General features: G+C 33.3%; 1 protein-coding gene across 1 annotated transcript; it reads left to right on the forward strand.

The window, feature by feature from the left end:
* The first annotated feature begins 1,087 nt into the window (after positions 1–1,087).
* Creld (Cysteine rich with EGF like domains) lies at positions 1,088–10,407 on the forward strand. Its single transcript, XM_072545938.1, is given in 9 exon segments — positions 1,088–1,290; positions 1,347–1,495; positions 1,794–2,048; positions 3,344–3,389; positions 3,392–3,607; positions 4,352–4,434; positions 4,436–4,523; positions 4,526–4,585; positions 10,070–10,407. Coding segments are annotated over 8 exon segments (1,143 nt in total). The 5' UTR covers positions 1,088–1,290; positions 1,347–1,348; the 3' UTR covers positions 10,318–10,407.
* Positions 10,408–14,337: the final 3,930 nt, after the last annotated feature.

The raw sequence follows: 14,337 nt of genomic DNA on the forward strand, positions 1-14,337 counted from the left end.
TATATTGCATCGAGTGGATGAAGTTGTAGCACAAAAAGTGTAACAAGTGTAACAACTTATAACAGTGAGGTGTAGCCGCTGAAAGAGAGAGTGTCCAGAAACTCTTCTGACTTCCTGACAAACCGCACCTCAGCAACAACACTGTCATAAGTCAAAAATTGGCATTTTGAGTAAATCGAGTATGAAGATTATCCTTACTATTTAACATAGGATTATTTCCGATATTTTGTTTCTTTCCTTATCTAAGGTCCATTGCATTGCCAAAAAAGGTTGAGTCCAAGCTGAAAATAGCCGCAAATGTCAACCATGAAATAAAATATTTCGGTTTGGCAGTGTCGGGATGTTTTCATAATGCATATTGTATGCTTCAAATATAAAGAGAGAAAGCTTTTAAAAAGGTACATTTTGATTATACTATTTTATGAATTTGCAATTTTTGATTTATATAAAGCAATAACGAGTAAATATTTTTCTTCTTCGAGATTAATTGCAAACATCTGTTGCAATCTGGCAACTGCTGATTTGACGATTGCCAAATCTATCCCCTAAACTATTAAAGGGCAATTGTCAAAAAAAAAATTCTAATAATTAACTGCAATTAATCTCCAAAGAAACAAATATTTACTCATTTCTTTTTTATATATATCAAAAATTTCAGAATTCATAACATAATATAAACAAAATGTACTTTTTTAAAGCTTTATCTTTTTCTATTTGAAGCATACAGCGTCTACATTATAAAAACATGCCAACACTGCTAAACCGTAATTTTTTGTTCCATGTTTGACATTTGCGGCTATAATCAGCTTGTACTTTTAATAAAAATTGCAGAATTCATAAAATAATATACTAAAAATGTACTTTTTAAAAGCCTCTCTTTATATTTGAAGTATACATTATTATTAATAAATAAATTAACATACTGTAATCTAAACAATTCACTTTCTGCCAATAATGCAAACGACGGCATTCTAAATTTCTGTGGCTAGATTGCACCTCTATGATTTGTGGACGTGTTCTGTCGTACAAGAGGAAAAAGACATATAATAAAAAGCAAGTTCCCAAGTTTCTGTCACCGAACAACTGTCGTTCTGTGTTGGTTGACAGAACAGAACAGGAAAGAGTGAAAGAGCGTATTTCGTTCCATGATCCGTGTAATCTCGAAAATTAATAGGTGTATGGTGTATTTGGTATTGGTTTAGAATTTTACCTATAACTTTTTATAGTTTTGATTATTAAAACATGAACTAATACTAAACGGTTTTGTAACTTTGCTCTTGAATAGTAAAGGTAAGATAAATTGAACATTACTTTCATATATAATAATGAATATTATGCTGTTTTAGAAATGCAGAGGAGATTAATTCATCTAGTTTTAACATTTTGTTCAATTTTACATACCATACTTGGATTTAATGGATTAGAACCACCAATTAATAGTTTACAATTGCCACCATGCAAGGCGTGTAAAACTTTTGTAGAATCTTTTCATAAGGTAAGGATAAAATGTTTTATTACAACAAAACTGACGTGGTATTCTGTAATTGGTTAACAACCTATTGAGTTATGTAAAATTGATATAATTTAAGTTCATCTTACAATTTCTGTATATACCATTATATTAATCCAATCTAAAGTAACATTAAAAGTAATCGTAGGTAAAATGTTAGGTTATATTGTTGTTTTGTATATAACCAAAATATTGCTTGAAAATGGGCTATTGATATCATTTTGTTTATTCAAAAGAAATAATTAAAATTTTGTGATTTATTAATGATTTTATTATATTTTAGGGATTGGAGAGAACATCAAAATACAAATTTGAAGGAGGAGACACTGCTTGGGAAGAGGAGAAATTGGGTACATATGCAACCAGTGAAGTTCGCTTTGTAGAAATTCAAGAAAAATTATGTTCAGAGGTTCATAATGGCAAAGATCAATGTTATAAACTGCTAGAAGAGTATGAAGATACTCTTGAAGAATGGTGGTTTGACAAACAATCTTTTGAACCAGACCTATTCAATTATTTATGTGTTAAATCGTATCAGGTAATGAATAACTCAACTATATACTGTATTGGTGTATGTAATTATCAACTCATTATGATACAAAACTGTCTGTACTATTTTAATTCTTACTCTTCAATATTTGCTGTGCTTATTTATCATATAGATCCTACAACAAAAATTTCTATGCACAATATGTTGAAATTTTTTTTAAATTTCAATACCAACAGATTCTATCACAATAAAACGATCATATCTCTGCGAGGTAACTCTTCCAAGACCTGAACCAGGTCAATGTAAATATGGACCAGTCTCTATACAGTGATGGAAAGCTCTCTGTACTGTAGTTCCCGGAATTACTAAGATTTTGAATATGTAAACTTGACTTCTTCTGTGTTGTAGCAATGCAATAATTGGATCTACTGTAGATAATACCACCTCTTAATTATTCACTTAGTTGAAATCCACATTTGAAAAGCGGAATTACTGTTTAATTAAATATTTCAAACTTAGAAGATAAACAGAGACTACAGAAAACAACAACATAAACATCAAAACTGTCAAAAACATCCATACAATATAAAACAGTGCATAAATTTTTTGGAAATTTATAAATTTATAATTTTTTTGTGTTCAATGTATTTAGTTGTGTGGGAGTTATCCAATAAATTTGCTGCTAACTCATTGGAGTGTTTTTATAGTTGTATAAAATATCTATCACTGCTTTTAACAATCATTTGCTTTACTGTTTCGATCTTCAAGTATCTTTAAATGTCTGCATTTGGAGTGCATCATGGTGCATCAGTGATAGCACGAAGAACCATAGATTGAAATCACTACTATCTGCTGCAGTTCCCCACAGTTCAATCCTGTATGGCGAGATAGATCGGATGATTGCTTTATACACTCATATTGATGGTGTGATAGATGATGTGGTGGATTTACTACCGAGTAACCAGTAGTATTTTTTGAATTTTATTCCTAGTTGTTTGATCTTCATTCAGATGTGTATCGTCCATGTTAGCCTCTTCACAAGGTATTTTACAGTATCATTTTTGGAAATGTTATGCATTAGGATATTTGGTGTTTCTTTGTGACATTTAGTAAATACCATGTTAACTGATTTTGCTTCTTTGATCTTTATAGTATTAGTGTTATATATTAATACCAATTTGCTGATTGGCCCCAGAACAATTATTAACATAATTATAGTATGCTATATATAAATATAGATAATGCTCAGGGTAGAACAATGAGGAAAGTTTTCTTTTATTAAGAGACTTAATATAACTATGATGATTCTTAGTTAGATAAATATATTTTAAATACTTTTTTAGGTTTGTTGCCCCGACTTACATTATGGGAAAGACTGCCAACCTTGTCCTGATTCCCTGATAATGTATGCAGCAATAATGGAAAATGCAAAGGATCTGGAACTAGGAAGGGAAATGGTCAATGTCAATGTGAAGAAGGTTATACCGGAGATAACTGTAATACATGCAATACAACTCATTATATTGTCTACCAAGATGAGAAGAAACTTTTATGTGCTCCATGTCATATATCTTGCGCAGATGGATGTACAAAACAGGGGCCTGATGGTAATATTTCAAATCATTTTATTTTTGTCTTCTAAATCTAGTTATGTACACCCCCTTTTGTAGTTGCCAGCCCAAGAGAAGGTATCTCTATGGGTCCTCGATAGCAACTGAGGTTGAGCAACCATAAATCGCTCAAACAATATTGACTTTCTGAAAAACTCTATAGAACAAAAGTTCAAAAGTTTTATGAGATACTTAACAAATCCGGTATTCTATGACCATTTGACTGTATGTGAATTATTAATATAGAAGTTAATACATTATCTCTACTAGCAACCTGGCAACAATGTTGTAGTTAAAACTCAATTATCATTTCTCAGAAATTAGTGTCTACATTTTTGATACTCAACTATAGTCATCTGCTTTTCCATAGAAACATTTGTAAAACAGTAATTCCTGAAATTATAACACTGAACAATCATCCGACCATAATGGATATTAGCCAAGATTCTATCTGTGCATCCACAGTAAAACACATGTCATTAATCTTCACAAATATGTTTTAAAATATTATATCTCACGTATTTCGCACTTGAATTTATTTATGTTTTAAACAAATTGTTGATTATTGCTTTAATAAATAATCCACATATTTCAGGTTGTAACTCATGCAAGCCTGGTTGGGCGCAAGACTCAGAAAAGTATGATTTAAAATATTATATCTCACATATTTCACACTTGAATTTATTTATGTTTTAAACAAATTGTTGATTATTGCTTTAATAAATAATCCACATATTTCAGGTTGTAACTCATGCAAGCCTGGTTGGGCGCAAGACTCAGAAAAGACTTGTAGAGATATAAATGAATGTGCTGCAGAGAAAAGGTCCGTGTACTCCTTTACAGTTTTGTGTTAACATGGAAGGAAGTTACACATGTATGGACTGTGATAAATCATGTGGTGGCTGTACTGGAAATGTCCAGATATGTGTATAAATTGTGCCCGAGGATTCTACAAAAAGGATAATGTTTGTGTAGGTATGTTTCTTCCAATGCTTATATTTCTTAGTCTTATAATGAAACAAATAAACAGTATAAGTAACGAGAATTTTAGTTGAAAATACAAATTAAACAAATTCTATTTTGTTACTTAAAATATAAAAAAAAATTATCTGTTTAATTCATAAAGATAATTCAGACATATACTTTTTCAAGTGAGTACTTCTTAGCGCTCAGTATGATGTGTTGCATGGGCTCGAACTCGAAATCCTATTTCGAAAAATCGAGACGAGTGTAGTAACCTTGCGGTATACAGTAATATACATACTGATGAGTCGACCATCAGAAAGAAAAATGTTGATTCGGTCTACGAGACAGTTCTTCAGGAAATAAAATCTTCAATTGGCGAGAAAAACTTCTACATCTTTGTGGATGAAAGTACCGATGCTTGGAGCACTTTAAGAAAATAATTCTACAAACGCATACTTAATAGCTTCGAAGCAGTTGGACAAAACCAATATTATGACGGTATCCAGATCCATACAGCGGTCTCTATCAAGCTTCTTTCTTCCAAACCCAGTGTCAGAAGAAAAGTTATTGGTGCTTCTATTTAATGACGCACCATATATGGTAAAAGTGGGACAGAACCTTAGAGTATTTTACCCGAATTTGGTGCATGTTACACGTCTTCTGCACGGGATAAACCGAGTAGCAGAAACCATCAGAACAGAATTTCCGTTAGTAAATGAGCTAATTTCAAATGTTAAAAAAGTATTCATCAAAGCCCCTCTAAGAGTGCAGATGTATAGGGAGAGACTGCCTGGAGTTAGTTTACCACCAGAACCTGTAATTACCAGATGAAGAACATGGATTAACACGGCTATATTCTACGCTGAACATTTTGATGCCGTTAAAGACTTAATTTTGGACATGGAGGACGACGCTCAGAGTGTCTAGTTCAAAGTAAGGACTTGTTACAAAGTTCAAGTGTAGCTAGAGATTTACTTTTTAATAAAGGTAATTTTGGCTTTATACCAGATATGATCACATGGTTAGAGAGTGGAGAATTAAGTTGTTTAAGAGTCTATTAGTACCATTGAAACTTTTATGGCTAAGTGTGGCAACACTGCATGTAAAGTTGGAGATCACATTAGGCGCAAAGCGGAAGTGACTTTAACAAAGAATGAAGGGTTTAAATTTTTAAAAATAGTTAAAAATATCTACGAAAATAAGTCTTCTGACGAACATGTAAGGTAAATAACCAGTGATTGCCACTATAAGAAAGTTAAAGCTAAAAACCATATAAAGCCAAAAACCCAATAATTGCCACACAATTTTTCAAAATACCAATTATTGCCACCCAGTCATTTCCATACAGAAATAATTCTACATTTTACTGAAAAATCTTGTTTATTAATAGAAATTCCACAGGTTTTAGGCCTCAAATACATCCACTGGCAAAGTAAATTCATAACGGATCCATTCACCAGTGCTGAATAATTTTTTCAATTATCTGATTTAGTGACTTTAAACATAGCCAAAATGATATTTCTGAAGTTTATTGCCATCATTGTCCATTCTCCACTTTTGAACTTCATTTTATATGCCAATTTTAAGGGCCTAAACACTGATATATCCATAGGTTGTAGCAGATGAATTGAGTTGGAATGCAAAGTTATCAGTTCTATTCCATTTTCTTTGCAAAAGTTGGACACATGCAACATAAGATGAGAAACATGCCCATCAGCAAAAAATAAAATAGGTTTTTTAATATTTTCTCTAATGAGCCAGGGATTAAATATATTGGTGATGTATTCATAAAATGTACTAGAACACATCCATCCATTATCTGAAGTTCCCAGAGCCCAATCTTTTGGAATACTTTGTGATATAGCTGATGGAATTCTTTCATATGCCAACACAATCATTGGAGGGGCGATTTTTCCTGCAGCATTAGCTGTTACCAATACTGTTATATTTTCCTTGTCATCTCCAGCAGAGCGATAAATATTTTTATCACCTTTCTTAGCCAAAACCTTTCCCCCTTTAGGTGATAAATAAAATGCACTCTCATCGGCATTAAAAACATGATTGGGTTCTTTTGTTATATCAAACAAATCTGTTGACTTTAAGTATTCCTCAATTTGACTGAACCACTGTCTCAAATTGTATTCACTTACATTTTCCTGACTGGGAGTTAAATTGTGTGACACTCGTTGAGATATTTCTGGATGTCTTCTCAAAAACAAGCGAAACCATTTGTCACTGGGACGGCTATGAATAAATGATTTCTCTCTTTCTGTAGAATTCATTATTTTCTGAACTGTATCCAAAAGCTGAACTTTTGAAACAGGAAAATGTCTCTCTGATAAATGTAAAATCCATTTCACTAAGACGGATTTCTCTTCTTTGGTTAAAATTGTAGAAGGGCCCATAGAACAAACTGATGGTGACTTTCCATCCCTCTTATGCCTCAAAGTACTACGAGGAACTCCATGAATTTTTGCTGCCGTGGCCGCTGGGTTTCCCTTTTTCACGCCCTCTAGGGCTTTGGCCAATTGCTCGTTCGAATAATTCCTTTTAGGTGCCATTTCTGGAATGAACAAAATACTTGTAATACCAAATATTAATGTAACCAATGATTGCCACTTTAGAACCAGTCATTGCCACCACTGGCAATAATTGGTAAAAGTAAAGTTTTTGCAATAAAAAAATAGTGGCAACACCGTAATTTTAAATAGCAAATTTACACATTATAATGAATTAAAAATAACCCAAACCAATAATGGCCACTTGTGGCAATGACTGGTATTCATAAAATATTTTGCAACCAGTCATTGCCAGGTACATTTCTTTAGAAATATGTACCCTTAACTGAATTTAAACAGCAAACAAATGTAGTTTAGAGTATTTAAGAGGAGCACATGTGTAAATAAGTTTATAAAACAATCATTCACAAAAGTGAATAAGAAAAAGAAAAATGTACTTACCTTAATTTTTTCATAAGAAATCACAAAAAATAGGAAGAAATTTTACACAACACTACTCTAAGGGGTATACAACAAAAATGGCTGAAGCTTGGGTATTGTACAACAGTACACAGTTGCCAAACTTAATAAGGTATTAGTACTTGTAAAAAATGTAATTTGATTTCAAGTCATTTTCTTATTTTCTTAGAATTTAAGGGTCAGTGGCAATAATTGGTAGAGTGGCAAGGACTGGTTGTTTACCTTACTATGGCCTTATAGTATACTGCCAAAACTTCAATATTGTTCAATTACGTCAGTAGACGTTGAAAGAATCTTTTCTATGTCTTAAATACATTTTTACTGATAGAAGACAATCATTTTTACTGGAAAACTTCGAAAAGTATCTTGTTGTAAATGCCTTTTATAGTACAGTATACTCCCTCTATAACGAACACGGTTATTACGGGGTTTCGCTTATAACGAGGTACATTAGATGACCCGTGAAATTTCTATTGAACTATAACCCTCTATAGCGAGGACAATTTGGTTATAAGGAGTGAAAATAAGATCGAAAAACGTGTTTTTTTACGTTTTTGGCCCGGCTGTGGTTATAAATAAATACCCTTTTTAACTGCCCCGCAATAAACTTAACTGCCGCCCGCAATAAACTTCTTTGCAATAAATACAACTGTTTAAACGTACAAAATAAAAACCAATTTTTGAACATAATGCTTTTTGCACCCTATTTTGTTTTATTACAGCATTAAATTTTATTACATATTGGATTGCATATTTTGTAATAAAAGTTAATATTTGTGCATATTTTCATGAAAAAAGATGCATACGAGGTATGGCTATTAAATAACGAGACTGCCCATGAAAAGAGTTTTATTTTAAACATTATTCTACAATCGAATGATCTCCTTCAATATATTCCCCTTCCCTCGCCACACACCGTTCCATTCGTTTTTTTCATTGGTCAAAGCAATGCTGGAAGTCTTCTTTTGTTAGAGCTTTTAGGAGCTCCGTTTTTCGCTTCACCGGATTCGTTTTAAGGCAGACTTGATCTTCGGAAACAGAAAAAAGTCACAGGGTGCTAAATCAGGCGAGTACGGCGGGTGTTCGAGCACTGGAATACCTCTAGCGGCTAAATAACGCCTCACAGACAACGCGTTATGGACAGATGCGTTGTCCTGGTGCAAGATTTGCGGCTTGTTTTTTCACAACTCCGACCGTTTCTTACGAACTCGCTCTCGCAGCGTTGCCAAAACTTTCAAATAGTAAGTTTGGTTTACAGTTTGACCCTCTGGAACCCATTCAGTCAACACGATGCCGTTAATGTCGAAAAAAAAAAACGATTAGCATGGCTTTACATTTTGATTTCGACATCCTTGCTTTTTTCATTCTTGGCGATGCAGGAGTTTTCAAGTGCATGGATTGTCGCTTAGTTTCAACATCGTAGTTGAATATCCAGGTTTCAGCGCAAGTGATGATGTTTTCCATTAATTCAGACTCTTCATGTAACCTCTCAAGAAAATCTGAGCAAATCTGTTGACGGACGAGCTTTTGGTCAGGTGTCAAATTTTTTGGACCAACTTCGCACAGACTTTCTTTATGTTCAATTCGTCATGTAAAATTTTTCTGACAGTTTATTTATGTGCGTTTACAGTCTCAGCAATCAAACGAATGCTCTTACGACGATCTCCGCGCACAATTTCATTTATTTTGGTCACTGTTTGCGAAGTTGAAACAGAGACAGGTCGACCTGGACGTTGGTCATCTTCGGCGCTTACTCGGCCTTCAGAAAACCGTTTATACCATTCGAAAACACGCACACGAGATAGAGAATTCTCACCATAGGCCTCTTTCAACAAATTATAGCACTTAGTCGGAGTTTTTTTTTAATTTAACGAGAAATTTCACATTAGTCCGTTGCTCATGTTTTTCGTCACACATTGTTATCGGCACGAGAAAAAACACGTTCTTTTCTAACCTCTACAGAAAAAATACTACTACAGCGACAAAAACCGCATTTTCGTACTGAAAGAGTAGACACTTCCAGCTATCCAATGCTGCATTCGTTTCCCACCCTTCCCTACTAGGACGCCTTCTGCTATTTAACAGCCAGACCTCGTATATATGCGCATATTTAAAAAAAATGTCTGAATTGTCAATATGAATGAGTCAGATAAAGTTAAATTATTAGAACAATTTTTACCAAGTAACAGAAAACAAAATTTGTTGAATTTATTAATGCTTTTTTTTAATAAACATACCACTTTCATTTGCATATTCTCAATTTTTCATCCTTGATTTATTTTTTTAGGTCATAGTGTTCTTTGATTCATTCAGGTTCATTCAATTGTATTAAACACGTTTTTTTTTTCACTTAGTTTTCTTGTACTTATTGATTATTCATTCTTTTTTAATCAATTCTTCATCTATTACTTGTGTTTTGTTTCACTATTGGTAAGTCCCATCTCTACTACTATTTTTATTCCATATATTTTTAGATCAATGTTAAAGTAACATTTATTTTATTTTCTTTTTCTAGATCAAGCTGAAGAAAAACGTAGAACGATAGTTTCCTTTTCAAGGTATTTTACATATTTGGGTCTATGCGTAGCAACATGCATCATATTTCCAAGAAACAGTTACATAGCAGCTGTAGTAGGGGTCGCTGTAGCCTGTTATATAACAGTATCTGAATATACCTTAAACTCCACTCATACCATTCAGACTTCTGGTGTAGAACAGCAAGTATCAGAGAATGTTTTGAAAGCGATAACTGGAGAGAACTAAACTTTTTGTTTCTTGATATATTGGGAAAACCGGTGACCTCAAACATCATTTTGTGATATATTAATAAAGTTATGCTAGACTTTTTGACTATTGATGTTTATATTATTTTTAACATTGTCAAAATTACAATCATCAATATTATTTGTTGGTCATTGAAATGTTAGGCAAATTTAAGATTATGATTAAAAATGACCGAAATTGAACAATATTTACCTACCATTCATGTACAAAGCATTGGAAATTAAACTATTCATTAAAATTATTTATTTTCTCTCTTCAACGGAAATTTTGTGCAGACCAACTGCTGTTCCGTTAAGAGGGAGTTACTGTATAATATTTATATAAAAAATAAACCGTTATTTAAATACCTACCGGTACAATTAACCGCCCCACCTTGTATTGCTTTCAATTTGTAGAAATTGTCAATTTTGGACCACATTTTATGAAAGGTACGGTGAAAACTACCTTTGGGGAAAAGAAGACAATAAAATTATTGAAAACTAAGTCGTTTATCAAGGGATGCTTAGCAAAAATCCCATGTTTAAAAATCTTAGAAAACGATTCAAACATATTTTTGAAAATCATAGTCTAATTAAAAAAATATAAGAGCATTAATAATAAGTGTTACTCTGGCCCTTAGGACTTCTTGGAGCCGGTTCAGCAATCGATTCATGATATCCGATTAGGGGATATTGTGCCACTCCTCCACCGCAACCGTCTTGTGCTTTCCGAAGGATCCAGGGGCTGGTACTCTTGCTCTTACCAGTCTTTTGAGGTTGTCTTAAATATGTTTAATTGGGTTAACGTCTTGACTGTGTGCCGGCCAAGGTAAAACTTAAATCCCGACCTCATTAAGGTACTTACGGGTGGATCGTGTGGTATGAAAACGTGCAACAATCCAAAATTTTCGCCAATAAACGAGCGAAAGGCATAACATGGTATTGAAAAACTTCTTCCATGTATCTTTGAGCATTCACACTGCCTCTATCGAACACAACAAGATCAGTACGAGCTTCGTAAGTGATACCTCCCCAAATAATTATTGACTCTCCTCGGTAAGCCACTGTTTCGGTTATAGTGCATGGAGCAAACATTTTATTTCGACGTCTGTAGACAGGCTGTCGTCCATCTGGACCTCTTAGGGCTATTCTGCTTTCATCTGAGAACAGTATGTTATTCCAGTCCGCCACAGTCCAGTCAGCATATTCTCGCGCAAAACCAAGTCAAGCTGTACGGTGCTGTGGGAGCAGTTGCTGGGCGCGAGCTGGACGGAAAACCCTGAAATTTCTTTCTGCTCACACTAACATTCCTCACGTCAAAAAGAAACGTACGAGCTTCAGGAGCGGTGCAAAAGCGATTTCTCAATACTTTGCTGACAATGAAGTGGTCCTCTCGAATTGCAGTGCATCGATGTCGGCCTTGACCTAGCCTGTGGGTGTATGAGCCTGTCTGCCGAAATCGTCTGATAGCATCCCGTACGGTAGTTTGGGCTACATCGAGTGTACGAGCGATACGACGTTGGCTGTACCCAGCATGAGTTAATGACACTGCCTTAGCTGCATCAGTTGCAACGAGTGGCATTTTTTACAGTCACAAACAATAATCAAACACTAAAATCTCAAATTAAACAATATTCGCAGACTATGACATAAAATAACAAGACATGTAACAGATTTGCACAATTAACACAGTAACACAATTGCAACAATGTCGTACAACCACTACATTCCAAAAACCCTTTGGTGGCACAAATTTAGGAAACAAACTAAGGGTAATAGTATTTAAATTATTACCAGCGTACCTATTTGACACAACACAAAACAGTTGATAAGCCATAATTAATATAAACAAACAGGGTGAGGCATGATAGAGGTGGGCGGTTAATTTTGCCTGAGAATGTATAAAAAGCCGTATCGACTCTTACGTCGCAAGCAGAAAATCTTCAGAACTGCATTCCTATGATCAATTGTGACATTCCTTTTTCTTATATGTTTATTTTTTGGATCTCTCCACATGAAGATGGTAATTTGCAGTGTAGTAGACGTCTACAGGTGTTATGTTGAATTCAGTTTTTTGAACATTTCTACGGGTTATTTATGATAGGCGCATTCAACATAATTATTATATATTGTTAGTTGTCCATTAAGTATCCTGTTATATTCCTTAGCCAGTATAGAAAGTCAATGGAGTGTGTAGTCACTTAACATTATTTATATTGTTAATTCTTCTGAAAATAAATGAACACTATCCACTGATCCTTTTTACAGTTTCCTTTCGCATTTACAACCTAATTTTCTCGATCAACCGTTTTCTTATTCGTCTTCCTTTCCCATTTCCTCCAGGATTTCAAATAAGGACTGGTTTTTCACTGTCAGTCTCTATAAAGTTCTCATTTAAATTATTATTGTATGTTGAATCCCATGAATTCACTTACAGTCCTACTATTTTACCTACCAGTGACAATCTTTTTATAGATCTTTTTAAAAAAATCATTTCTACTCCTTTATGAATGAATTGTGTTTCGAAATTTCTGTTCTATCTTTATAGTCTTAGAAATCGTAATAGTTAGAAAGGTCTATTATAACCATATCTTAAATTCTCTAAAATTATTTAAACAGTGGTTCTTTGTTGAAACTATTTGATCATCCCGAAATTCAATCTAGATGTGTTCCATTTTCCCCGTATTTCTCCTTCCACCAACCAATTATAATATTCTAGTCTAAATATCCCATGCCCTACTGTATTTTGAACTGAACTTGATGTTCGTTCTTTTACTTAGTGGATTAGGATGAGGAACATTTTATAGTTCAGTGCAAAATACTCGGACTAAATGTGATGTATCCATTTTGTGGATAAATGTGATTTAAGTAACTTAGGAATAATTTTTTGGTTAATATTTTTAATGTTATTTAAAACTATAATTTGTCGGTCTAAAAAAGTTTACAGTTACAGTTATACGTTTAAATTATTAAAATTAATAATCAATAGCATTATGTCCAGAACGTACTTGTGTAAACTTTTTTTAAGTGGCAATTCGGTTTTGAAATTTTAATTTTTGAATTATTTAAATAAATATTTTTAAAATTATTACTTTTTTAATTTAACTCCTCTCTCTCTCTATATATATATATATATATATATATATATATATATATATATATATATATATATATATATATATATATATATATATATATATATATATATATATATATATATATATATATATATATATATATATATATATATATATATATATATATATATATATGCACTGATGCAGGGTGGTAAGGTACGCCTCACAACCCTTAACATGAAAGACATACTCAAATATACGCCCAAATGGCCCTGAACTGGGTAGCTTTCAAGATCAAGCCAGGAGGTCAGAGAGTGCTAAGAATCTCCGAAGTTAAACCGCTGCCCAAATAAAAGAACAACGCTTTATATAGCGCCAGATAAATGCCGTTCGCTATCAAATCAATCCAGACTTGTAGAACGAGAAAAAGAAACTGAAAATATAAGTGGAGTTACAAAATGACCAATCTGGAGACATATTCTCTAAACAACTCATTGACATTGGTAATGGCAAATTTCCTACAGACACCTTGACTGGTTGCATTAACTTTCCTTAAAGTTTTTGTCAGTTAACTTGATCAAAAGACGAACTTATTCAAAAGGTGTTTCCAGATGTTGCTCAAAATTACAGAAACCAAGATTGGTTTAGCGAACGGGCTATATTGGCTGCAAAAAACATAGATGTAAATGAATTAAATTTCAAAATTCAAGAACAAATTACAGGCGAATTGAGGATATATAAATCAGTTGATTCGGCTACTAACCAAGATGATGTCAACTATCCGCCTGAATTTTTAAACTCACTAGATTTACCATGATTGCCACCTTACAATATTTAATTAAAGGTTGGATCGGTAGTTATAATGTTGAGAAATATCAACCAACCGCGTCTTTACAACGGCACACGGTTAGCGATAAAAAAATTATTGAACAACGTAAAAGGAG

The sequence above is a fragment of the Diabrotica undecimpunctata genome, chromosome 10, assembly GCF_040954645.1.
Source record: "Diabrotica undecimpunctata isolate CICGRU chromosome 10, icDiaUnde3, whole genome shotgun sequence".
Classification (NCBI taxonomy): domain Eukaryota; kingdom Metazoa; phylum Arthropoda; class Insecta; order Coleoptera; family Chrysomelidae; genus Diabrotica; species Diabrotica undecimpunctata.